The sequence below is a fragment of the Piliocolobus tephrosceles genome, chromosome 11 (genome assembly GCF_002776525.5).
Source record: "Piliocolobus tephrosceles isolate RC106 chromosome 11, ASM277652v3, whole genome shotgun sequence".
Taxonomy (NCBI): domain Eukaryota; kingdom Metazoa; phylum Chordata; class Mammalia; order Primates; family Cercopithecidae; genus Piliocolobus; species Piliocolobus tephrosceles.
Genome location: NC_045444.1, coordinates 63,220,545 through 63,248,050, shown reverse-complemented (window position 1 = coordinate 63,248,050; position 27,506 = coordinate 63,220,545). Strand labels below are relative to the sequence as shown.

Here is a 27,506-nt window from a genome sequence, read left to right as displayed (position 1 = left end):
CTAAAATTCAATTTGGAAATAAATCAGATTCAGTGGCATGGGAGAAAAGCAAGCATTCTTTCCTTACTCCCACACCCTACTCCTGCCTTTTTTCTTCTTCTTATAAAAGTGATGTATTTTGGCCAATCACAGTGACTCACGCCTGTAATCCCAGCATTTGGGGAGGCTGAGGCAGGAGGACTGCTTGAGGCCAGGAGTTTGAGACCAGCCTTGTCAACATAGTGAGACTGCCCCCTCTACAAAAAATTTTACAATTAACTGGGCATGGTGGTGCATGCTTGTCGTCCCAGCTACTCAGGAGGCCGAGGTGGGAAGATTACTTGATCCTAGGAGGTCTAGGCTGCAATGAGCCACGAATGCACCGCTGCATTCCAGCCTGGGTAACAGAGCAAGACCCTGTCTCCAAAAAAAAAAAAAAAAAAAAAAAAAGCAATGCATGTTTATTTCTTTAGAACAATGCAAATATGGAAAAATGAGAAAATAAGTCATCAGTCTCCATCTAGTCAGAATAATTATGGTTAACATTTTGGAGTATATGCATTCTGTCTTTTTTTCCTGTGCATATATATTTATATAGGTATCAACACATAAAATTCAAAGGACTCTTTCAAACTTTTTTCTCTTTACTCACTGAATTGCTGTTGCTGCAAGATACTTTTTCTCCTATGAGCAGGAAACTACATGAGTTAAAACTGGCTTTGGAGATGTACAGTTCATTGTACCAGTAATTTGCACAGTCAGGTGTACACTCCAGGGAACCAAGGATATGGGTATGTTTTGAAACTAATACACCAATTATTTTGAACACTGCTATACTGGAGTTTATTATTTATTTATTTTTGAGATGGAGTTTCACTCTTGTTGCCCAGGTTAGAGTGCAATGGCGCAATCTTGGCTCACCACAACCTCCGCCTCCTGGGTTCAAGCAATTCTCCTGCCTCAGCCTCCCGAGTAGCTAGGATTACAGGCATGCGCCACCGTGTCAAGCTAATTTTGTATTTTTAGTAGAGACGGGGTTTCTCCATGTTGGTCAGGCTGATCTCCAACTCCCGACCTCAGGTAATCTGCCCACCTTGGCCTCCCTGGGATTACAGGTGTGAGCCACCGTGCCTGGCCTATACTGGAGTTTAGTGTATCCACTGGGCAGGTTGCGTCTCAAGTTCAAACTCCCTAAGCAGATATTCAGTGAGTATCTTACATAACTGGTACAAACGAGGTCATATCAAGGTCAGAACCTCTGTATGCGTTTATCCCTCCATCTACTTCATTGATGAAATGTCTGTGTTCATGAAGTGTATTTTGATAAGGACAATATCTGTCCACCATCTACCTAATAAAATGAAACTGATGCATGGTGTGATGAAGTTTTTTACCTTGTATGTAGCAACAAACATATGTTATGGGAAAGACAGCTTCCTCATTCCCAGGGAAGTCAATTTTCTTCTGAGAGTCTGAGTCTTTATTAAATCACCAAGTACCAACTCCCTGTTTGTGCTCCCAATGTTGATTAACAAAAAGCAGCCAGGGGAAACCCTGCCTTTGATAGTCACCATACAGTATGCTGTTTTTGTTATCAATTGCTATGAAACAAACCACCCCCAAATTTAATGGCTGAAAGCAATGTATTATAATTTCTCACAGTTCTTTGTGTTGACTCGGCTTAGCCAGGCAGTCTTCTGATGGTCTTGCTTACAGTCTCTTGTATGTGACTGCAGTCATACAGCAGCTGGGGCTGGAGTTCTCTGGGGGCTTGACTAGGTGGACTCGAAGGTCCAAGATGGTTTCTTCATTCATATGTCTGGTGTGTTGGTTCACATAGTCTCTCTCTCTCCATTTAGAGTTTCATCTTCCATGACTTTTCCCATGGCCTCTCTTTCCATCAAGGTAGTCAGACCTCTAAGCATGATGGCTGACTTCCAAGAATATAAAATTAAAAGCTGTCAGGCCTTTTTCAAGCTTAGGTTAAAACCTGGCATAATGTCACTTCTGGCCTCTTTCCATAACTTAAAGCAAGTTGCAGGGCCAGCCATGCTTAGTTCAATATGAGGGGACTAGACAAATGCCTCAATATCAGGAGGGGTGGTTTACTGGGTGCCATTTTTAGAAGCTTTCTATACTTTGTGCTGGACAGAGTAGAAGTTCAACTACAATTCTAAAAGATTCTGAATATTTTCTGGCTTAAACATGGAGAATAATTGAGAGGAAGTGACAGAAAGAGGAAGAAGGCTCAAAGTGATGGAGGATTTTGAAACAATCGGTACTTTCTTGTGCCTTGCAACTTCGCAGATTAGAGCACAAAGAAGGTGGAATTAATGGGTTGATGCATCACCATTATCCAGACTTCTTGTGCCTAGAAAACTTACTTCATGATACCTTTTTTTTTTTAGATGGAGTCTCGCTCTGTCACCAGGCTGGAGTGCAGTGGTGTGATCTCGGCTCACTGCAACCTCTGTCTCCTGGGTTCAAGCAATTCTCCTGCTTCAGCCTCTCTTTGAGTAGCTGGGACTACAGGCGTGCTCCACCACACCCAGTTAATTTTTGTATTTTTAGTGGAGACAGGGTTTCACCATGTTGGCCAGGATGGTCTTGATCTCTTGACCTCGTGATCCGCCAGCCTCGGCCTCCCAAAGTGCTGGGATTATAGGCGTGAGCCAGGGCGCCCAGCCGATGATACTAATTTTGTATGAGAAATCCGGAGTAAGGTATCACAATTGACACATCTCAAGCATGTAGGGAGCGCTGTCTTCCCAAACACAGCAAATAATTCAGACATCAATGAAAAGGTACAAGAGTCAACAGAACACAAAACCAATCGAAGGGTATTTTTTCCAAACAGTAGCTAGGAGAGCCTGGCAGCAAAAAAGGATCCCATGGCAGCAAAACAGCAGAGAAAAACCAGCACCTCCTCTTTCTCGCTCTTTCTCGCTCCTCCGGAGCTTCTCAATATGCAGTATCTGTGCCCTCCTAACACAATAGGCAGGTTTGGAGGGCAAAGCAAGGGCTCAGGCTTTCATATGAAGACAATCACATTCCAGAGTCTGCCAAGACTGGGCACCTCCGTGACATGGGTGGTCTTGAGAATGGGGTTCCCTTTATTTGACAAAACCAAATGCCAAACAGCTTTTCGTTACTGTTTGTTTTTCTTAAACATGTTCAAACTCTTATCATATTGCTCTCCTCCCTTTGAAAATATGTACTCTGCAGGTGCCTGAAATAACATACTCTCAGCAAATTGCAGCATTGGAAAAGTGAAGGTTATTTCATTCAGTCTAAATTCAATGGAAATTTTGTGGCTTAACAAGGAAACACCAAATTATAAACCCTTTAGAGCAGTAACTATGTCATATGACTGGTATCTCCTACCTACCTACTAGACTCATTGTCTACCTTCTCTGATGTCGCAATTTTAATAAGTAACTTGAATTGTTAACAATTTACTCTTGTCTTTTTCTTGGACTCAGAAATGTTATTTTATTATTATGTCTCTGCATCTTTCATGTGAGGTCCTTTGCAAACAATTTCTCCTAACTTGTTTTCATTGTGCAGATAATGTTGCAGGGTTTTCATATAACAGCTGAAAGGAATTATTAGGAGTTGAAGAAGCTTGCTTCAATTACAAGTAATTAATGTAGGCTTCACTTATCTCAAGGAATATCTGAATATACAAATTTACACATAAATCCTGGGAGTGTCAAATTATGCAACAGAGAGAAAGTAAGCTCTGCAGTTTTTTGGGCGTTGATCGCTATAGTCAGGGGTGTGTGTGTGTGTGTGTGTGTGTGTGTGTGGTTTTTGAATGAAATAGTAAAACCACTGCCAGTATTATCTACTTCACCTGGTTTTGAATAATTCCAGTAAGCTAGAAACTGAAAACCAGTCTTGTTAAAGAGTTAGAAAGACTGTAAATGCGTAAGAGGAAAGAAAAAAACAAAACAAAACCATTAATCTATCCTCTTTGAACCCGTATAAGAGTTCACAATATTCCTGGTTTCAAATACTTGAAGTTTTCTCTGGGCAATAATTAATGTTTAAATAATTGTTTTTAATGTAAGACATAATACATACGCATTGCAGATTTAAAGCATACTTGGAAGTAGCAAGGAGAAAGATAAAAATCATTGATTCCACAGCATTTAATATATTGGTAACTATCCTTCAATTTTTTTCTAGGCACGTTTTTATAAAATGATCCAATACTATACAAACGTTTTTGTAACTTTTTAAAATTTGTACTATTTTGTGAGTACGTGAAAAAGAAATTTGTAAAGATTAAAAGATCATAGCATGTTGTGGTATTACACACTGTTGAAGGGCGCCATCTGTGGCGTGGTGGCTGTGCTTTAGTGGGAAGAGGTTCTCTTGCGGTTCCCGTTTTTCTCCCAGCTTTGGGTAGGCAATACTGACCACTCTCCGACCTAAAGGGACTTCTCCGTTTGCCCTTGACGGAGACACGTGGGAGTTCAGAGGAGAGCGTTCAGGGTGACTGCGAACACGAGCTCCCGGCGCTGTCCACATCTCCCCTGGGCAGGGCCCACTGGCCCCAGCCCGGTAGGGGAGCAAGGGCGGGAGGGCAGTTGGCAGTGGCAAGGCCTGGGTCCAAACCTTTAGCCCCCTACCCCGACTGGCGCCACTTTCGGGCGGTAAAGTGAGATAAAAGCAGGGCAAGGTTCTGCAACTCCAAATCAGGGAGGCGCAGCTCCTACACCAACGCCTTTCCGGGGCTCCGGGTGTGTTTGTTCCAACTGTTTAAACTGTTCCAAGGCGTCCGAACTCTAGCGACCTTCGCAAATAACTCTTTATCTCGCGGGCGAGAGCGCTGCCCTTATTTGCGGGGGAGGGCAACTGAACTCCTGCACCGGGGCGCTAACTGAGGCCTCCTCTCGATCCCCCGCCTGCTGGGACCCCAGCTGGCAGTCCCTTCCCGCCCCCGGACCGCGAGCTTCTTGCGTCAGCCCAGGCGCGGGTGGGGGATTTTCGGAAGCTCAGCCCGCGCGGCCGGCGGGGGAAGGAAGGGCCCAGGCTCTTGCCCCGCCCTTGTGGGGCGGGAGGCGGAGCGGGGCAGGGGCCCGCCGGCGTGTCGCCGATCAGCGAGTGCCGGGGAGCCCGGAGGAGCCACCGACGCCGCCGCCGCCGCCGCCACCAGAGCCGCCCTGTCCGCGCCGCGCCTTGGCAGCCGGAAAGGGGCCGCCGTCGGGGAGCCCCAACACACGGTCCCCAGCTCAGCATGATGGACTTGGAGGTGCCGCCGCCGGGACTCCCGTCCCAGCAGGTGCTGCCTCGGCCCTCTGGGCCCTGCGGTGGTGCCGGGACGGGGGCGGGGGAGCTAGGGAACCGCGGCCTGGGAGGGATAGCCGCAGCCGGCTTCCTCCACGTCCGGCTAGAGCCAGGACCGCAGCGCTGGCTGGAGCCGCCGCGCTTGCGCTGGGGCAGGGCGGGGAGGGGCAGCAGGGACGCAGCCGGGTGGTCCGACCGACCACGAGCCCGGGCGAACGGGTGGGAAGTTGCGGGAAGGTCTGGGGACTGAGCCTGCGCGCGTGGGGAATGGTGGGCGAATCCAGCCGCGTCCCCGGTCCCCAGAGCTGGGCTTCGGAGCCCCTAAGTTTGAGCGGCCCGGCGGGCGGCCGGGCAAGAGGGGGCGGACGCTGGCCGTCTGAGCCGGCGCGGCCCGGCCCTTCCGGGGCTGCGCGGCTCCCCCGCCTCGGAGCCGGCAAAAATGTGCCTAGTCACGGGGCCACTCTCGGGGGAACTGAGGTCGCCTTCGGGCTGGGACCCAGAGCCCCTTCGCCGCGCTCCAAGACCTCCGGGTGTGCGGACTGCGGCGCGCTCACCCCGCTGGGCTGTCTGTGGGCGCTGCTTTGCGAAGTCATCCATCTGTCGGATCACTCTCTGGCAGCCTTGAGCTTTTTTGAAAGCTCAGCCCTGGGACGAGGGAGGAGCGTCCGACGTGCCCAGCGGGCTCAGAAGCCCCGACGTGTGGCGGCTGAGCCGGGCCCCGCGCACTTTCTCGGCGGGGGAGGGGTTCGGGCCCGGGCACCCGGAGTTGGCCCCTCGCAACGCCGCGGGAAAGTGCGGGCGAGGGCAGAGGACTCTGAGGCCGGAGTCGGCGGCACCCGGGGCGTCTAGTTCGGAAGCGGTGCCCCCTAGTGGCGCGCACCGCGCGCGTGGCTCTGGCCTCCGTGACAGCGGTCTGTTGGCCGTCACAGCAGCCCTCGGTTGGCCCTTTCCTGCTTTATAGCGTGCAAACCTCGCCGCGCCAGGGCCAAGGGACAAGTTGGAGCTGTTGATCTGTTGCGCAATTGTTATTTTCCCCAGAGCGGCTTTGTCTTTGGATTTAGCGTTTCAGAATTGCAATTCCAAAATGTGTAAGACAGGATATTCTCTTCTGTGCTGTCAAGGGTAAGAGTTGCGAGTGTAGATTAGAATTTCTGTTGCTTTTAGTCTGTTGATAATTTTTTGCTTTCAGCTGTTATGTCTCCCTTGAGTACTTTATATATTTTTCCTTTTCAGTTGAGAATTTGCCTCAGTTTCTTAACATGTCGCCCCTCTTCTGCAGGGGCAGAGAGTGGAACGCTTGCGTTTCAAAACACATGCTAATTTTTGTAAATTGTTATAAAAGTGAAAAGAAGTTTCAGCTCATCCTTTGTAGAAACTTTAAAAGTAGATATTTATATTTCTAATTTATTTTGTAAATGAATTTTAGGGAAAAAATTGGAATTCAAGGAAACGTGTACTTGATGTACGGTAAATACGTTTATGCTGTTAAATGTAAAGTCTTAGGTTAATTCCAAAGATCCATTGTAAAGTTTTAAGTTATAGACAATGTATTAATTGTGCCTTTAAAGTTGTCTTGAACTTTTCCCCAATCTTGATTGGGATTATATTCTTCTGGTTCCAACTAGGGAAGAAGTAAATTGTACTTTACGATTTATTTAATAGCTGCTGTTCAAGAGTTATCTATAGGAATGCTTGTTTGACCGAAGGATATATGATAAAAATGAACTTTGGTTTTTCTAATTTCCCGAATTGTCTACAACTCTGTATTAAATTTTTCTTTCTTTGCTGTGTAATATAACATTCCATATGCAAAAATGCATAAAACATATGTACTGCATTGTGTATTTTTCAATTACATTTGATAAAAACAACTGCTTTGCTACCTTTGTGATCAGATATCGATTTGCATATTTGAAAACTGAGAAAAAGAACAAGAAAATTTAGAATTGATTTCGTTTATGATTCATATTAGATTGTTGTCATCCATAAAGATTTGAACAGAGTCAAACATTTTCTTGATCTTTTGTCAAAAAAACTCTCCAGGTGTGAAGTGGTAGTAGGATGTAGTTTTTCACCTTCTGTGCAGAGGATGTGTTGATAAACAGGGCAGTAAGGAGAGCCTTAGATTCAGTATCTCCATTAGCTGGAAGGAACCATCCATTACTCTTTTCAAGGGTGTCTTGGAGAGATAAAGTACTTTCCTGGATGAGGGATGAAGCTGATATTGAAATAGACCGATGAGATTATGTTTAAGTCAAACAAAAGAAAAATAGGACAGGCCTCTCATCTCCTGAGTGAATGTTAAGCAAAGACCAACTTGACTTTTTAGATATGTGAAAAATCTCTTGAGAGGTTGTGGAAGCAGCATGTAGGAGGATAAATGCATAACTCACATCAGTCTTTTCCACATTAAAAATAACCTGGGCCATTTTGAAATCTTTCTTTCTTGCCCTGGGATCTTATGAGCAACGTTGGGGGAAAACCGACTCTGTCTTTAGGATTACCAGGAAAAGTTGAAAGCCAAATGCATCATTTTTCTTAAGATTTGTTTTTATTGAGGATAAATCATGTTTAACAAAGCTGCGTGAAAAAAAGGAACACAACAAGTACATTTTTTTTTTTTTTTCTGGGAATTTCCTCTGTCCTGACTGAAGACATTTAAAGGGGGTTTTGTGTCAATATTTCCTCCTTAACTGTTCCTTGAACCTGCGTTACCTTTTCAGTATGCAGGAAGAATTTGGCACTAAGATAATAATAGACAAGTTACTGGGCACTTCCCTGGGTCCAAACATAATTGCTTCACATGCATAATTTTATAGTAACCTCATGGGAAATACTATTCTCCCTGGTTTCCAGGTTGGGAAAACCAGAGATAATAGTTAGATCAGGCATTAGGTTAGGAAAGAGGCACAGAGAACGGCCAAGACCTGCTAAGGTGACCAAACTTTTGAGTGGCCAAGGTAGCAGTCAAACAGGTTTGACTCCTGGGGGCTCCTAATCACCACTTCCAGACTACCAAAACTCCTTAAACTTTAAATAGGAAGAAAAGCTCACACTTTAAAAGGTGAGTAAGTTGAGATTACTTATTCTGGGGGAAAGAGAGGCTGGAATGTAAAAGATTGATGTTTGTAGCTTTTCCATTTAGCAAGATACTTAATCACTGTAGGACTGGGAGAGGTGGACCTTGTTAAATGCTGGGAGAGTGAATACAACCCATCAATGGGATTACCCGCTGTGGTCCTTTTCAGGAAGACGCAGAGGCCTCGGTGGGTTCAATTTAGAGAGGCAGGAGTGTTTTTTGGTTTTGTTTTGTTTTGTTTTGAGATGGAATCTTGTTCTGTTGCCCAGGCTGGAGTGCACTGGCCTAATCTTGGCTCACTGCAACCTCCACTTCCGGGTTCAAGTGATTCTCCTGCTTCAGCCTCCCGAGTAGCTGGGATTATAGGCACCCACCACCCAGATAATTTTTTGTATTTTTAGTAGAGATAGGGTTTCACCATGTTGGCCAGGCTGGGCTGGTCTCGAACTCCTGACCTCAGGTGATCCACCCGCCACGGCCTCCCAAAGTGTTGGGATTACAGGTGTGAACCACTGCGCCAGCCTGTTTCTTAATATAATAAGTTTTTTAAATTCCTGGGGTCTTGGCAATGTCTAAGATTCTGCCTCACAGTTTTCAGGAACTGTTTCCCTTTTTTCTTAATTAAATCTCTTTGCTACTGGAGTCTTTGCCTTTGTTCGCCTTGCTAGTTGGTACATTTCTTCTGTTCCATTGGTGCTTTTTGTTTTGAAGTAGTGCTCAAAAATAAGTTTGGTAGTAAGAATATGGTGAAGACTGTGACGGACAGGGTTAAACCAGGTTGAAGGAAAGAGCAGAATGGGGAAAATTTGAGTTGAAAACAGCTAGCAGAAACCTGATGGCGCAAATTCAACCCTAATATCATGTTTTGGCACTTTTGAACTATAGCAAGCATAAGGGCTCAAGTCTTATCTAGTTGAAGCTAACTTGGGTCTTTGAGAATAGTACATCTCAAAACTAAACACTTTCTTAGTCCTTATTGTTAAACAAGTTGTTTTTGGAATTATTGTCTTATTTGTCTGAATTAAGTGTGCTGCAGGACTTATAGGATCTGATGGATGATTTGCCTAAAAGTTAGTCCAGGTCAGCCTCACGGCATTTAAGTGCCTGGTCCAGCCACTTTCTGAAAGTTGACTGAAATATGTTGCACACCAGGGTAGAGGAGGACGAGTTTACTAGATGTCATTTTTAACCTGCTTGTCTTCATCTCTGACTGTAGAAATGTTTATTCATTATCAGTTTGCCATACATAGAGAACAGAGTTTATTTTTTGATAATTTAATTTCTAGGAGCTATTGAAATTTCACTGCTACCTGCTTTTAAATAAGCACCAACAAACATTTATTAAAAGGGCTTTAAGGTATAGGCCAAGATTTATTCAATTGCTAATGGTATGTTTTCTGTCAATGAAAGCAAAAATATGTTCCAGTGTATAATATTAAATATTAACATTCAGAAACTGTTGGAGAAATATATATGGCTTTCTTGTACCAGACTATACCCTAGACATGAAAACAAGACTGTTAAACAAAATCCTGTACTGCCTAAAGTTTGAGCCTTCTGTGTGTCAGCTTCTGCCATAATAACTTTGAACTATGACTATTAAGTATATTAAGAACTTTGAGTAGGGGAGGCACTTTCAATCATTCGTTTTTATGGCATATGTACTGTAATACCTGTGTGTTGCAAATCCTGGTGTTTAAAAGTCTTCTTGTGTATTTGAGCATGTAAGTTTATTTGGCCCAAACTGTTGGTACTAGTAAAGACAAGTTCAGGGCATTAAGTAGGACTTACAGCACCAAGTTCGTCTTTCTTTCTTTCTTTTTTTTTTCTTTGAGACAGAGTCTCACTCGGTCACCTAGGCTAGAGTACATTGGTACAATCTCGGCTCACTGCAAGCTCTGCCTCCTGAGTTCAAGCGATTTTCCTGCCTCAGCCTCCCGAGTAGCTGGGATTACAAGTGTGTGCCACCACGCCAGGTTAATTTTTGTATTTTTAGTAGAGATGGAGTTTCACTGTGTTGGCCAGGCTGGTCTCAAACTCCTGACCTCAGATGATCCGCCTGCCTTGGCCTCCGAAAGTGCTAGGATTATAGGCATGAGCCACTGCAGCTGGCCTCCAAGTCCATCTTTCAAAGGCCCTGTTGATAATTGACTCTTGAGAGTCAGTACAGTCCATCAACAGCCTATATTCTGAATATATACATATATTGTAAATTCTAAGTCAATGCTAAATAGCCATTCCAAATAAGGTTAGAAGTGAGACTTTAGGGCCTGTATTATCAGTTGTACACTGACAAGCTCTGAACTCTATTGCTTTTTCAAATCAGAGAAGAAAAATGAGTAAGAAAAGAAAAATAGGCTGGGCGTGGTGGCTCACGCCTGTAATCCCAGCACTTTGGGAGGCTGAGGTGGGCGGATCATGAGGTCAGGAGATCGAGACCATCCTGGCTAACACGGTGAAACCCCATCTCTACTAAAAATGCAAAAAACTAGCCGGGCCTGGTGGCGGGCGCCTGTAGTCACAGCTACTCAGGAGGCTGAGGCAGGAGAATAGCGTGAACCCGGGAGGCGGAGCTTGCAGTGAGCCGAGGTGGTGCCACTGTACTCCAGCCTGGGCAACAGAGCGAGACTCTGTCTCAAAAAAAAGAAAAAAGAAGAAAAATATGTATCACTTTGGCTTTGAGGCCGCCTCTGAGTTTATAGTTTTTACCTTCTGTATTACTTAGGTGATCCTCTCTAATGGCATTTTAAATCTTTCTTGATACTTGTCTTGCATATTTATCTTTTTTTTCTCTAAGTAGATAGCTCCTTGAGAGCTGTGCATAGAATTTATAGATATATATGTATTTTAAAGTAAGATACAATTTACATACCATACAATTCACCCATTTAATCTAATTCAGGGTAATGCAACCCTATGAATTTAGTGGTTTATTCATAGGGTTATGCAACCATCACTGTAATCAATTTTCAACACCCTCAAAAGGAACCCCATATCCATTAGCAGTCACTTCCCATTTCCTCTCAACTCTCCTGGCCCCTGGTAACTGCTCAGTTATTTTCTGTATCTGTGAATTTGCCTATTCCGACATATGTTGTAAATGGAATGGCATGTAAATGTAATCATACAATATTTATCCTTCTGTTGCTGGCTTCTTTTGCAGCAATGTTTTTCAGGTATAAAAATGTTGCAACTTGTATCAATAGTATGTTTTCGAGGTTTAAAAATGTTGCAACTTGTATCAATAGCGTCATTCCTTTTATGGCTGCATACTATTCCATTGTATGACTATACCACATTTTATTTATCCAGTTGATGATCATTTGAGTTGTTTCCACTTTTTATATTTCCGTTTGTTTCTTATGGCAGTGGTTCTCAAACTGTTGTATATTAGACTCACCATCAGTATTTTAAAAACTAATGCCCAGGCCATATCCCTCATGAGATCAAAATCTCTGGGGGTGGGGCCCAGGCATCACTATTTTTTTAAGGTTCTGAGGGGAGTCCAATGAGCAGTCAGGTTTGAGAGCCAGTGCCCTAGGGCAGCAGTCCGCAGCCTTTTTAGCACCAGGGACCGGTTTTGTGGAAGACAGTTTTTCCATAAAAGGAGGTAGAGGACGGTTTCAGGATGAAACTGTTCCACCTCAGATCATCAGGCATTAGATTTTCCTAAGGAGCCAGCAACCTACATCCCTTGCATGCTCAGTTCACAGCAGGGTTAGGGCTTCTCTGATAATCTGCTGCTGCTAATCTGACAGGAGGTGGAGCTCAGGTGGGAATGCTGGCCTACAACTCACCTCCTGCTCTGCGGCCTGGTTCCTAACAGGCCACTGACCCGTCTGTAGCCAGCAGGTGGGGACCCCTGCCCTAGGAGATCCACCTGAATGCTTGGTACCCATTGAAGTATATAGTGATTTAGAAAATCTGGTTAGGATGTCTTATTTAAATCATGAAAGCAAGTGCTTTTGTCTTTGATCACTGCCTTTCGCAGCCTTACATTGAACACCTACATTCAGGAACTGTGTTTCAAGGTGCCTGGCGAGTGTTCGAAACTCACTTAGTATATATAACCTGAGCTCACTAAACCCCTCCAGAAGATCTGGGGAACTTTGTTATGAAAGGGCTTCTCTGAAGTGGGTAGTAGGATTGTTCTGTGTTTTTTCAGGAATGTGGCCTGTGATAACTTGCAATCTAGATTATTTGGAAATAGCACCGAGAGAAGCCAGTGAGGACAGAATGCTCAGAAGCTTGGGATAGGTGTTGGACATCCTGGAGGCCTGGACGGAACACCGTCTTACTCTAGGAATCTGTGTTCTGGGCCTCATTATCTTCCTCCATTAAAAACAAAGACTTAAATCTCTACAGCAACTTTTAGCAACTTCATTTTTTGCTTCTCTGTATCTGCCTGATAAAAGTCCCACTTTGTAGTGACTCCCACTTACGTTTACCTGAATGGCTTTTGGGTTGACGTATTTGGAAACTGGGGCTAACTTCCAAACTGTTGCCAAATTGTGTGTGGGTGTCCATGCCACAGCGCAGCGTTGAGAGACTTGATGGTATGGTGGTTGGGGGCTTCTGAAGCTGGCTTAGCCCTAGCCCTATACACCCACCCCACAGATGGTGGGAACAGGCCCAGAAAAGAATGGGTAACTGTCCACTGTGGCCTCCACAGCCAGGGTTGCCAGGCAGACCTCTCAAGGCCCAATTCCAGTCTTGTCTTTGACCATTGCCCCTTTGGGAGGGGGGAGGTGGATTTGTCACCTTTCTGGAAGCATGCTTTTCTGATTCTCATCATCAGTAGTTCGTTGCTTTAAGATTTAGAAAATGGTATCCTGTTATTTTACTTGTTCTTAGGAGTTTCGTATTGAATGATGTACGTAATGTGATTCATGTACCTCAAAACAGAAGGACTTCAGTTAAGATTCAGGCTGTATGCAGCATACACTTCTTGAATTTTCTCATTCAATGTCCTTTCCTTCTTCATTTATTTATTTTTTTTGCAGGAATGTGGGGGACATTCAGAGTAGATTAGTACCTTCAATGTCTGTGTGAAAGAAATGACCTTAATATGAGGACAGTATTGACTGTGTATGTAGTGGGCCCACTGATAAGGTGTATAGAATTTTGCTTTATTTCAGACCTGACAATCTCTTGTCTGTTCTGCTTCTGCATAAAATTATAATACTGCACATGGATGTAAAACCCAATCTATTCCTTGCCTAAGGGACTAGAATAGAGGGAAGAATGATTATAGTTCTTTGTTGCCTTTTGTGAAGGTAACAGGCACAGAGGTATGATGCATGATAGAATTATATACCTCTTCTTCAGGTGCTTGAGGGCTAAGGACCTGTACTTTTTTTTGTTTGTTTGTTTTGCAGTACTGGGGCCAGGGAGCCTTGCTGTTGCATCTAGAGAGTATTGAAGAACCATGAATATTTCACAAAAAGAAAAAAAAAATTTTAACTATTAAAAGTGCTGGTAGTGACTTCCTCTTGCAAGTAAAAAACTCATTTTTTAAGGAAAACAAGAGTTTTTTACTTGCAATAGGAAAACTTGCCAATTTTTCAAGTTATTTTTATTCTTGATGATTCTCAATGAGACATAGAGAATATACATAGAAAAAACAACCCTAGGCCAGGTGTGGTGGCTCACACCTGTAATCCCAACACTTTGGGAAGTCGAGGTGGGAGGATCATTAGAGATCAGGAGTTTGAGATGAGCCTGGGCAGCATATTGAGACGCTGTCTCCTCAAAAAATTAAAAAATTAGCCGGATCTGGTGGTGCACACCTGCAGTTGTAGCTACTTGGGAGGCTAAGGTGGCTTGAGCCCAGGAGTTTGAACGTGCAGTGAGCCATGATCATGCCACTGTACTCTAGCCTAGGCAACAGAGTAAGATCCTGCCTCAATAAAAAAAAAGAAAAACCAACCCTAATGGCCTGGAACAGGGCTGGTTTACTTTGTGTCAGCTGCAGTGCCCCCACTCACCAACCCACATGTTCTTCTCCTGCTGGTTCCCAAGCAGAGACCAGGACCAAGGATGAGAATCATCCTGTGGTGCAGGTTGTATCTTATCCTCCAGAGACAGCACTTCACCCTCTGTTAGAAACTTCTTTACCACACTGCCTGTTTGGTGAAATCCTTAGGGTAGTGACTTCCAAATTGTGATCCAGGGGCCACCCCTTGGTGGGAGGATCAGGAAGGAGGGGGAATGCATCTTAAGAAAAGTTGGGGGAACTTCATATCTCATTGATCCTGAAAAGTAAAGTCTTTCCTCCTCAGAGAGATGCGGGTAGACATGACTCCCTTAGATAGAAACTCATTCGTCTCTCTCCCTTCTGCCCCTGCAGGACTCTTGGAAGTCTGGGGCCCCGGGAGCATGCAGCTCTTGCTCTGTGCTACAGGTTTCCAAAGTTCACTTGATAACAGTACAATTGTACTGTAAATTGTGCAATAATGGAGACTGAGGAAACAATTAGTCTTTCATCTTGATTCATGTTACCAGCTCACTTCCTATGGTGTGAAAAGAACCAGCCTTTGGAGTTAGAAGTCATCTGAATACAGATAGAACTGGCAATATTATGGGGAAGAAAGGGGAAAAGAAATGAACATTTTCAAAGAGGTTAAGTCATTTGGCCAGGACCACACTGCTTGCAGGTAGCAGAACTGGGATTTTGACTGTCCATAATCCCTATTCTCTGCTTGTTTTACTCCTTCCCTCTCATCTTTCTTTTTGCTTTGTCTGATGACCTACAGACATTCTGTCAGCTGCTAAAGGATGAGGGACTCCTTTTTAAAGATTGACAGGACAGTGCCGCTATTCAAGGAGCTCATTCCATGTGGACCAGTGGGGGCGCTGTTGACGCATGGGTTGGACTTCTCTTTGGAGTGGAGGCCTGTTCCAGGTTACAGGATCGTTGTGACAAGCAGAAAGCACCCCACTTCACCTCCATACAATTCCTAATGCTCCTGGGTGATACACCCGCCCCAGTGGAACCACGGTGGTGCATGGACTTCTAGGGACCATTTGAAGCCAGGACATTGCTGCTTGTTCTTAGGAAATCTCAGAATATTACTTCCTTGTTTTTGGTAGGGAAGCCTGCCATCTCCCCAGGTGGCAGCCTGTTTATACCTTTTATCCTCACCTGAAGCAGGTGATGAGACAGAGGTCATGGAATATAATGAAAGCGCCGCAAAGGTAGATTCTGGGTATATTTTATTTACTCAGGTAGAGTGGCTTGTCCAGATCCCTTCACGCAGAGCAACATTTGATATGGTCATTGTTACTGCTGAAGTTTGCCATTTCTCAGACCTATGACTGCAAGGAATTGGTAACAAAAGGATAAACTAAACATTGTTATTATTTTAATTTTCAAGGAGATAAAGTTAAAATCATATATGTCATATCTCTCTGGGGCTTAACCACCTTTTCTGCTGGGCACTTTTTGAAGAAGTCTGAATACTGAGGTAAGAGAGTAAAGGGGGGAAGTAAGTTTGCCCACTTCTAATCCTTTTTCTGACCATCAGCCTGAGGGAAGTAACTAGAGTCCACTAAGGAAATTCACTTAATCAGCAATTAATCGATTGATTGTTATATTGTCCACATTGCAAAATTCTTTAAAGGATATTTGAAGATATTATCACGTTTGTTCTCTTACAGTCTATTTTATTGTTTATTTGAAGGGGTGTGTGTTAATAGTTCTTAAGATATCACACTTTATTTCCAGTAGCATATCCAAGAAGTAATTTAGAAGTATTGTTAATGGGAATGATGTTAAATAGTTTTTCTATGACTAGTAGTTGGGTCATATATGATATAAAACATGGTATCTTTGTTACTTAAGTAATTTGAACTCTAACCCCACATATCTTAGGTAGACAATGAAAATACTGAATTGTGAGTCTAAATAATATACACTTACTCATTCCACAAATATTTATTAGGTATATATATACCCTAGGAAACTTTCAGGGCATGAAGCTGTTTTAATCTTCCAAGATAATGCAGCACATATCCCCCTTGAGGGACACTTGTTTTTCAAATTGCTCCTCTCTGTCTCCTCTGCTTAGGGTATGAGTTCTTCTAAGTAAAGACTGTATTTTAATCTTTTGTGTAGTTCTAATGTCTAGCGCCATGCCTGGTGCTTACTTAATAGTTGCTCAATCAGTGTGAGGGTAAGTCCATTAACTGCCCTCTAGGAACTTGATATTTTATATAAACTAGTCTGTGATACATGACAAGGCTGTGACAGTGCAGATGAGAAAATGTGACTTCCAACGGGGGTGCTCAGAGAGGATATCCTGGAAGAACTAGCATTTTAACTAGACTTTTCTTTTAAGCCGGTAGATTTTGTTTGGTTCAGGCTTCAGCTGGAAGCTCAAGCAATGGCGCAGGTATGAGCTGGACTGTGACAGAATATTGGGCCAGTGGGGGTGACAAGGCTAACTTGGGGGTTGCCATAGAGGGTCTTCAGTGCTCATGTGCACTGTTTCAAGTTTGTACAGGGCATCGGGAAACCATGGAAGAAGGTTCTGGAAAGCACAAGGCACGTAAACTGGATGTGGATAGGAAGTTATTGTGGCAGGTAAATTGGAAGATGGACAGGTTGGAGGCAGGGAGATGTGAGCAGGCTCCTGCCAAGGTGTAGGTCTGAGCATTGTTGTGACGGCTTAGTTGGTTTAGCATCAGCACACATATTGAGGATCTGTCACTGTAACTCTAAATTGTATCCTTGCTAAACATGTAAAAAGAACTTCTTGGAGCCTCCTTTTTTAAGGAGGGAAGTGGATTGTGCTCAAGCTTGCATGCTCTGCTGTTCCTGTGCTTTAACAGACACTCATCCACCAGTGTGGTCATGGATGAAAGGAGAGGAAAAACTAGCCAGAAGTTGCCATTTTGCTTAAAGAATGGATTCCTTTCTTCCTTAAGGTGGCACAGAGAGTTTCTCTTTTTGCCCTTCTCTAAGATTGATTTACTATTTTCAGTAAATTCTAACAGTCTGATCCTTGACTTCCAATTACAATGATTAGCAGTATTTGCCCAAGAAAAGAAAAAACAATTTCCTCCCTTTTGTCTCCTATGAGCTTTTCCTGTGACCTCCAAGCAGACAGATGTGGACGTCTAGCAATGCTGTTAACAGCTGTGTCTGTTGGACTCTGCAACACTGGGCACAGTACAAAGTGCTCTGACAAACTCTTCTGCCCTTCGCAATCCTTACTACACCCCGTGAGGTGGGGAGCATTCTCCCTGTTTTATAGGTGAAGAACTAAGGCAAAAAGAGGTTATGTCATTAGATTTTACAATAGGGTGTGCTTCCGTTTCATCATCTTTAGATTGATGTTACTGTGACATCATCTTCCTAGAATTAACTAAGTGAACTGGGCACAGGAAATAGCACATGGCATACCTTCAGCAAATGGTGGCTATGATCATTATCATCATTCCATTTCTTGAAAAAAATCCCTCTTTTTTTTTTTTTTTTTTTTTTTTTTTTTGAGACAGAGTCTTGCTCTGTCACCCAGGCTGGAGTGCAGTGGTGTGAGCTTGGCTCACTGCAAGCTCCGCCTCCCAGGTTCACACCATTCTCTTGCCTCAGCATCCCAAGTAGCTGGGACTACAGGCACATGCCACCACGCCCGACTAATTTTTTGTATTTTTAGTGGAGAAGGAGTTTCACCGTGTTAGCCAGGATGGTCTGGAACTCCTGCCCTCATGATCTGCCCACCTCAGCCTCCCCAAGTGCTGGGATTACAGGCTTGAGCCACTGCGCCTGGCAAAAATCCCTCCTTGAATTCCAGCGTAAACACTCATGCCCTTTTTTGCTGTTTGCTGTAATCCTCTCATTCTCCTTGGTCTTCTTGGCCTTGTGTGAGGGCCTGGTTGTTGTGGAGACCGAGGTCTTCTGAAACAGAAAACCAACCCATAGCAAGGCCTGGTGTGTGCCCTAGAACGGCAGAGGCCCCACACGCTGCCCTGGCTTCCCTGGAAGACCCTCCAGCCTGTCTGCTGGATTTCTTGTACTTACGGGGATTATTAAACCATCTCATAGGATTCCTTTCCAGACTCAGCGCTTCACTTGTGGCAGCATTTCTTACTCTGAGGTTCTGGGCCTAGAAACCCAGTGTCCACAGGTCTAGGGACAAAGAGAGTTTATAGAGAGTGGGAGTGCATCAGTGGAAGGCTGAATCTAAACATGAACTGAGCTGGCCTGGGTGGCCTTGTCCTTTTGCCATCCTCGTAACCCTTTAAAGGCTTTAAGATACTTCTTTTGTAATAACTACCCCTAACTAAATTTGGCCAGAGCTGTGAAGGGAAAGAAAATCTAAGACCCTTAAGGGAGATGACAGCTGACTGTTTTACATTTTTACTACCTTTGTTGTTGCCATGCACAGCTGATACATAAACAAGCAATGGCCTCATCATCTATTTTTTTGTATACTGGTTGGACCCAGAACCCTAAAATGTAGGTGCTTCTCATCATGGTCATTTGGCATTTGCAACAGGAGCTGAATTTATTAATAGTACTAAGACCTCATCCTTGGGTTGTCCGATATTTTTAAGGGGCATTTGCATACTTTGTTTTTCATATGGAAAACTTTCCATAAGGGCTGGTATCATCGTGGCCTTCCATTGCAGGAACAGCACAGGGAGGTTCGGTGGCTAGGCCGCAGTTACCCACACAGCTAGGTAGCAGCAGAGACCCCCCCACCTGGCACCCACCTGGCTTCCTAAGCCCATCGCACTGTGCAGCCTCCCTGAGGAAGTCTAGAGCGGATAGGAACTCTCGTTCTTTAAGATAACCCTGAGTTGGATCTCACTGTCACCATTTATCAGATGGGGGGGTGTCGTCAGGCAAAACTACTTAACCTCTCTTGTTTCTGTTTCCTTACTCCAAAATGGCAATGATCATACTATGACTACCCACCTGGGTGGATTGGTGTGCGTATGAAGGAAGTCACGGGGACAAGTGGTTGGAAGAGTGTTGAGCACATAGAAAGTACAAGAAAAATGGTGGCCATTGTGTTACTAGTTAGACTATATCATACTTGTCTTTAGCTGGGCTTAGAATCTTGACACTGTGATCTTTCATTCTCAGATCTTAATATGAAGGCTTACCAGGTAACCACTGCTCCAACATAATTATTTAGTGGGTTCATACATGTGAAAGCAGTTGAAATACAATTTCTGAACTCAAGGTTAATATATATCCTTAGTTGGAACAGGTAGTACTCTCCCAGCACCTAAAGCCCCTCACTTCTATCCATTCTTCAGATGACCTTTGCAATAATCATGGTAATTGAGTAGCATCTGCACCATAACATTGTTGAATAACATCAAAATGATCCGTTTAGCCATCATGAGCCCTCCTAGTAATTCAGACTCACACCAGCTCTTTCAGGTTATTGAGGTAGCTTTTACAAATAATTGATAACAGTACAAATACTGTCTCGGGTATTTTGGAAAAGTTAGTTTTCCCATTGATTTCAGTGTATCTTTAGAAAGTAATTTGCAAAACAGAAGAGTTTGGTTCAGGTGAACCCACCCCTAAGGAGCGTGGAGGTCCACATTGTAGGTTTACTCTGCATTGCCTCTCGCGCTTGAAATTTGGCTCATGCAACCAAGGAACTGAATTTTTAATTTCGTTAAATTTTGACTTAAATTTTAAAACAGAAGTAGTATAAAATATTTTTCTGTTAAATATACCTTGTAGTTTTGGTAAGACTACATTTTGTGTTACCATGTTGGGTAAGATTTATTGTAGTGTGTATTGTGTTTTGTCACCTCGTTAATAATTTTCTTATTTTGGTTGCATGTTAAAATAATTTTGGATATATTGGGTTAAATAAATATATTGTTAAAATTAAATTCACTTGTTTCTTTTTTTGTTGGTGAGGCTAGGATACTAAAAAATTTAAAATTACCTATGTGGATTGCATTATATTTCTATTAGTGCTGCTTTAGCTGAAAGTAGCCTATTTTTTTTTAAAAATCATTATTTTCAGACTTACATTTGGACTTCATAGAATCAGAGGTATTTAGAGGAAGGGATCTTAGGGGTCACCTCACTCAGCTCCAACCTTTTGCAAGTGATAAGACCAAGGCCAGAGGCTACTATAAAATGATTGACCTCCTCCCAGATGGGGACTGGATCCAGTGGCTTTATAGCCTTTGCATTGGATCCTGGTTTCACTTGGAAACATAGCAGACATCAGAGCTGCAGAGAACTTCTACCAGATCCAGAGTGAAGAAAATGCCTTATTTATTCATTTATTTACTTATTTATGGAGCCTGGGTCTTGTTCTGTTGCCTAGGCTGTAATACAGTGGCAGAAACACGGCTCACTGCAGCCTCAACCTACTGGGCTCCAGGATCCTCACGCCTTAATCTCCGGAGTAGCCAGAGCCACAGGTACGCGCCACCACGCCTGGCTAATTTTTTTTTCTCTCTTTTGTAGTGTCTTCCATGTTGGCCAGGCTGATACCAAAACTCCTGGGCTCAAGTGGTCCTCCTACCTTGGTCCCCCAAAGTGCTGGGATAACAGGTGTGAGCCACCATGCCTGTTTTGGCCGTTTTTAGGGGCCCACACTAATTTTGAGACAGGTTTGCACTTGATAATGTAATGCTAGAGGCTGGGCAGGGGAGATGATCTGCCTGAAAGGGCTGAGAACTGGGAGGCTCTTATTCCTTAGTCCTGAGCAAAGGCACAGTCTTAGAGAACCACACAATATTCAGAGCTTGCGGGTTGGAGAAGAAAAGTCCTCTAAAAAATAAAGAGTACAGGGGCTGGGGGCAATGGCTCATGCCTATAATCCCAGCACTTTGGGAGGCTGAGGCAGGCGGATCACCTGAGGTGAAGAGTTCGAGACCAGCCTGACCAACATGGAGAAACCCCGTCTCTACTAAAAATGCAAACGTGGCCAGGCGTGGTGGCGCACGCTTGTAATCCGAGCTACTCAGGAGGCTGAGGCAAGATCATTGCTTGAACCCGGGAGGCAGCGGTTGCAGTGAGCTGAGATCATGCCATTGTACTCCAGCCTGAGCAACAAGAGCGAAACTGTCTCAAAAAAAAAAAAAAGAAGAAAAAGAAAAAAACAGTACAGGTCAGACATTGGGCAATTTTCTCATAGCAGAATTTCATAGGCCATTAATTTGGTTACAGACTTGAATAGCACACAACAGTTCTCTAAGGGTCAGTTTTCAAAGTAATTCCTAATATTTAATGAATTTTTAAGTAATAGAAATTGCAAGAGGAAAGTCTAGCTTGAAATGTAATTTGTGTTAGGTTGACCAGGTGACAACCAACCACCCCTGGATTCTGCTCAGTTAGGTGAGACCTGGGGCCAGTTGCCCATTTAGCATCTCAGGCCTCAGGATCCTCATTTATAAACCTGGAGTTTGAACTGCGGTCTCCATGATCACTGTCAGCTCTCCTTAGTCAGTTGGTTGTTCTAAATGTAGTTTAATTGCCAGTAAACGCCTGTTCCTGAGTGATACATCTTTAGAAAGAAAGCCTTTTCCTGGTCTTTAAGGAGCCAGTAGATGGGTCACCTTGGCCGGACTTGCTTTTTCAAGTCTGCCTTGTCTATTAGAAAGGCCGAGCTTGCTGATTTTGCTGGTTACATTTGAGTGTACCTGAGACTTTGCCAACCTCGGTCTTATCTGCAGGTGTCCCAGCCTCTGCATTCCTTGCCCCTACAAAATGTGTTGCGAGTACCAAAGGCACAAATAAAAATTAGCTTGGCTGGAGCATGGCTAGGCACACACCAGTGGTTAAAGAAATGCCGTTTGCTGGCTGACACTTCTGGAGTGGAAGTTGATTCCTTTTACTTTTTTTTTTTTTTTGTGGGGTGGGGCAGAGTTTCGCTTTTGGTGCCCAGGCTGGAGTGCAATGGCTTGGCGCCATCTTGGCTTGGCGCAATCTCGGGTCACCACAACCTCCGTCTCCTGGATTCAAGCGATTCTCTTGCCTTAAGATTATAGGCTTCCGCCACCATGCCCGGCTAATTTTTTGTATTTTTAGTAGAGACAGGGTTTCACCCTGTTGGCAAGGCTGGTCTTGAACTCCTGAGCTTGTGATCCACCTGCCTCGGCCTCCCAAAGTGCTGGGATTACAGGCTTGAGCCACGGCGCCCAGCCTTTATTCCTTTCTTTGGTCTCAATTTTATTGTTAAAAGATAGTGGGAAGGGCCCGATTTTGAAATCATCCTGGAATTAAAGTAGGAGGCCTTGTATAAGCAGTTCATATGTATTTATTGAGTGGGTACCATGTGCCAATATGATACAAGATGTGAAGGACACATGAGTTGGGAAAGGCATGGGGAAATGCATGCTCACACTGCTGGTGTGAGTGTAAAAGGTACAACCTCTTTGTAGGGCTATTTGGCAGTATATACTCTTTGACCCAGCAACTCCACTTTTAAGTATGTATCTTACAGATTCCCTCACACGTGTATGAAATGATTTATATACAAGGATATTAATTATAGCAATATTTGTAATGGCAAAAAGAAACAAAAGTCAGATGGGAGATTAATTATGTTATTAAGTAATACTGATTTAGTACACCTGTGTAATGAAATGTCCAGTCATTAAACATAGTGAGACAAAGTCTGGGTGCAGTGGCTCACGCCTGTAATCCCAGCACTTTGGGAGGCTGAAGCCAGAGGACTGCTTGAGACCAGCCTGGGCAACACAGTGAGACCCTGTCTCTACAAAAAAAAAAAAAGTAAAATATTAGCCAGGCATAGTGGCACATGCCTCTAATCTCAGCTATTCAGGAGGCTGAGGTGGGAAGATTGCTTGAGCCCAGGAGGTTGAGGCTGCAGCGAGCTGTGATTGTGCCACTGCACTCCAGCCTGGGCAACAGAACAAGACCCTATCTTAGAAAGAAAGGAAAAAAAAAAAAAGGACAACTCACAACTCTATGCCCTGATGTAGAACCATCTCCAAAATATGTTAAATGAGTGTGGGATACTATGCAATTGTGTGTATTTAATGGCTTCCTAAGAAAACAGAAAAAAATTGATACTAGTGATTGCCTTGGAGGAGGGTAACTGGGAGATTACTTTTGCAACTTTTAAATTTTATACCATGTACACCTGGTATCTATTTTTAAAAAGCCATTGTCATGCCCTAGACGAGATTAGTCAGGCCCTAGTAAGAAAACCTTGTAAGACATACCAAGTATGGGGTAATTACTGGCTTTATGGGAAGATTGATTTCAGTGCGAAACTCTCCGTATGCAAGTGAACTGTCCTGATTGCAATGCTAAGCTCTCTTCAGGCAAGTAAGTTGGCCTGATTTGCCTGTTAAGTTGTATGGGGCAGGCAAGTCTGAGTGTCCAGAAGGCAGACCTTCAACTCTTAGTTTCCCGCCTAGGGAGAAGGCATGGGGCTAAAGTGGTTTCCAGAACGTGTCTGTTGTGGCGTGAACACCAAGGAGCTGTGGACGAGCTTCCCAGGCTCAAGGTCAGAAGGTCTGGGTTGGAGTCCTGCCTCTGCTACTTGCCAAATATGTGATTTGTGGCAGGTTGCTTAATCCCCGAAGCCTCAACGTGTTCATCTAGAAATGAACATTACAGGCTGGACGCAGTGGCTCACGCCTGTAATCCCAGCACTTTGGGAGGCCGAGGCGGGCAGATCACCTGAGGTCAGGAGTTCGAGACCAGCTTGGCCAACATGGCAAAACCCCATCTCTACTAAAAATACAAAAATTAGCCAGGTGTGGTGGCAGGCGCCTGTAATCCCAGCTACTTGGGAGGCTGAGGCAGGAGAATCACTTGAACCCAGGAGGTGGAAGTTGCAGTGAGCTGAGATTGTGCCACTGCACTCCAGCCTAGGCAACAGAGCGAGACTCTGTCTCAAAAAAAAAAAAAAGATTACAATACCTGGCCCACCTCCCTCATGCTACTGTAGTGAGGCTCAAATGAGATAACGCCCATGAACACTCCTGTAAACCATGAAGTATGCAAACACCAGGTGTAACAGAAGCTGTTAGGTACCTGTGAGACCAGCAGGCTAGAGCAAGAGATGCTAATTAAAAAAGAATTAAGGTGAAGCAAAGATCTTTTCCCTCTGCCAAATAACTGGGCAAGAGTTGTAAAATTAGAAAAGTAGACCCTTAGTAGTTTGCTAATCCTTTGACCTCTGACCCTGCACAAATGATCTCAGCCTTTAGACCTGTTCTCTTATTTGCAAAATGAGAGGGGCTCTCTGGGTGATTCCTGTGGTCCCTTCCAGTTGTAGCATTCCGTGACAGTGTGGCATTAACAGTAATTCCCATCTTGGCTGAGATGGATGAGTCATACTGACTGAAAAGTCAAAATATGAGGAGGAAGTCTCTTTACGTATGAGAATTTTCCTTGAGCTAGAGACTCAGAGCCTCTGGAGGGGAGATGAGGGAAAACATTGCCACCACCAAGAAGGGAGATGAAGGATGTATAAAGAGAATGGAGATGTATTTACTTTTTTTTTCTTTTTTTGACTCGGTGTCTCACTCTGTCGCTCTGGCTGGAGTGCAGTGGCACAATCTTGGCTCACTGCAAGCTCCGCCTCCCAGGTTCACATCATTCTCCTGCCTCAGCCTCCCGAGTAGCTGGGACACAGATGCCTGCTACCACGCCTGGCTAATTTTTTGTATTTTTAGTAGAGACGGGGTTTCACCGTGTTAGCCAGGATGGTCTCGATCTCCTGACCTCGTGATCCATCCGCCTTGGCCTCCCAAAGTGCTGGGATTACAGGCGTGAGCCACTGCACCCAGCCGGGATGTATTTACTTTTTGTGTGTTCTTGCCACCTCCATAGCCTCCTTTGCTTTCAAATGCCCACTTGGGCTGGGCCTTTGGAAAATAGATTTAACCCTTGTTTATTGGAAGGATATTCACACAGTAGGCCAGTTACACACTTTATGGCAGTTGTTACCTCCTCTGTGAGGTCTTTCTGTGCAGATTTAGTGGCATCTCCTCCATGCTGCCTGGGCTTCTTGCTTCTCATCACTTTGTCTCATAACTCAGATCAGAGACTGTCTCTTACTCATCTTTGTATCCCTAGCACCTGAGGAGTGGTATTAGATGGTTAGATGGATTAGTGATCCATTTAGGGTATTTACACTAATCTTCTTGATCTTGACCACCACCTTTATAACCACCACCATTCGGCCGGGCGCGGTGGCTCAAGCCTGTAATCCCAGCACTTTGGGAGGCCGAGACGGGCGGATCACGAGGTCAGGAGTTCGAGATCATCCTGGCTAACACGGTGAAACCCCGTCTCTACTAAAAAATACAAAAAGCTAGCCGGGCGAGGAGGCTGGCGCCTGTAGTCCCAGCTACTCGGGAGGCTGAGGCAGGAGAATGGCGAGAACCCGGGAGGCGGAGCTTGCAGTGAGCTGAGATCTGGCCACTGCACTCCAGCCTGGGCGACAGAGCAAGACTCCGTCTCAAAAAAAATAAAAATAAAAAAAATAACCACCACCATTCTAGAAGTTTTAACTTTTTCTTTTTTTTTTTTTGAGACAGTTTTGCCCTTGTCACCCAGGCTGGAGTGCAATGGTGTGATCTTGGCTCACTGCAACCTCTGCCTCCCTGGTTCAAGCGATTCTCCTGCCTCAGCCTCCCGAGTAGCTGGGACTACAGGTGTGTGCCACCATGCCTGGCTAATTTTTTTGTGTTTTTAGTAGAGACAGGGTTTCACCGTGTTAGCTAGGATGGTCTTATCTTCTGACTTTGTGATCCACCCGTCTCAGCCTCCCAAAGTGCTGGGATTACAGGCGTGAGCCACCACACCCAGCAAAGATCTATTTTTTTTAAGCTAAGTATACGTATAATAATATTGTTAATAAAATGTATCTAAAATTCATACCACCAGCACACACGGTCTCTGGCTAGCAGCAGTAAATGGCATTTAGTACTTACTTAGGCCCCAAACCTGGATGACTGACTGTACTGACTTATTACTTTTAGCTATTTGTAGGTAGTTACATCTGAAAATTGACCCAGGCACAGTGGTCCATGCCTGTAATCTCAGCACTTTGGGAGACCAAGGCAGGAGGATCAGTTGGGGCCAAGAATTTGAGGCCAGCATGAGCAACATAGCAAGAACCATCTCTACAAAAACTAAAGATTAACCAGGCATGGTGGTGCATGCTACTTGGGAGGCCAAGATGGGAGGATCACTTGAGCCTAGGAGTTAGAAGCTACAGTGAGCTAGGAAGGTGCCACTGCACTCCAGCCTGGGCCACAGAGCAAGACTCTTATCTCTTAAAAAAAAAAAAAAAATCTGAAAAGGACCCCAAGGATTGAACTAATAATTTATCTTTACAAATGCAGGACCAAAAGAGAGGGTCAAGGATCACCTGGGGAGTTTAGAAGTGGCAGAAGTCTCTGTAGAAGCCCTGCGGTGTGAATGTGCTAGAGTATGTGTGCCCATCCTCATGGGGGACTCCCTTGGAGGAGGAGGGTACACCAGCATGGGCAGCAAAGCTGTTTGACCTCAAGGTGGAGATCTGAGCCACCTGGTTAGTCCATGCCCAGTTAATTTCTATGGAGGTTTGGTAAAGTAGGTTAGGGAGTTGGATCCAATGTTCCTGAAGGTTCTGTTGGTAATATGGCAGGGTCAGGTCGGGAGTGGGGAGGGTTGGATCATTCTCAGGGCAATAGAAGACCTAATCCCAAGGGTGAGAAGTTCCTCTCCTGTGGAGGACAGCATTTAGAACTCAGTACATACATGGATGGTTCAAATATAGGGAGGAGATCAGAAAAATTTATCCTAATGTTTGCTTGTTAAACCAAGCCATTCTCTCAGCAAAGTAGTGAAACCCTTACATAAGTCCTTTGAAGCCTAGCAGCGGTATCCTACTCAAACACAAACCACCGGAAAAAAAAAAAAACAAAAAACCTCCTTGGGTTGCCGGGCGCGGTGGCTCAAGCCTGTAATCCCAGCACTTTGGGAGGCCGAGACGGGCGGATCACGAGGTCAGGAGATCGAGATCATCCTGGCTAACACGGTGAAACCCCGTCTCTACTAACAAATACAAAAAACTAGCCGGGCAAGGTGGCGGGCGCCTGTAGTCCCAGCTACTCGGGAGGCTGAGGCAGGAGAATGGCGTGAACCCGGGAGGCAGAGCTTGCAGTGAGCTGAGATCCGGCCACTGCACTCCAG

The 27,506-nt window shown here is 44.4% G+C and overlaps 1 protein-coding gene across 2 annotated transcripts in view; it reads left to right on the top strand.

Annotated features, from left to right (window-relative positions):
• The first annotated feature begins 4,679 nt into the window (after positions 1–4,679).
• The window catches only part of NFE2L2 (nuclear factor, erythroid 2 like 2), a 36,156-nt gene continuing 13,329 nt past the window's right edge, over positions 4,680–27,506 (top strand). The window contains exon 1 of one of the 2 annotated variants that reach the window (XM_023212318.2): positions 4,680–5,269. In XM_023212318.2, coding sequence (XP_023068086.1) covers positions 5,225–5,269 — 45 coding nt within the window. In that variant the 5' untranslated portion in view covers positions 4,680–5,224. Of the gene's footprint in view, positions 5,270–5,476; positions 6,397–27,506 lie in introns of those variants that run through there. The other variant, XM_023212319.2, reaches the window with a different exon arrangement.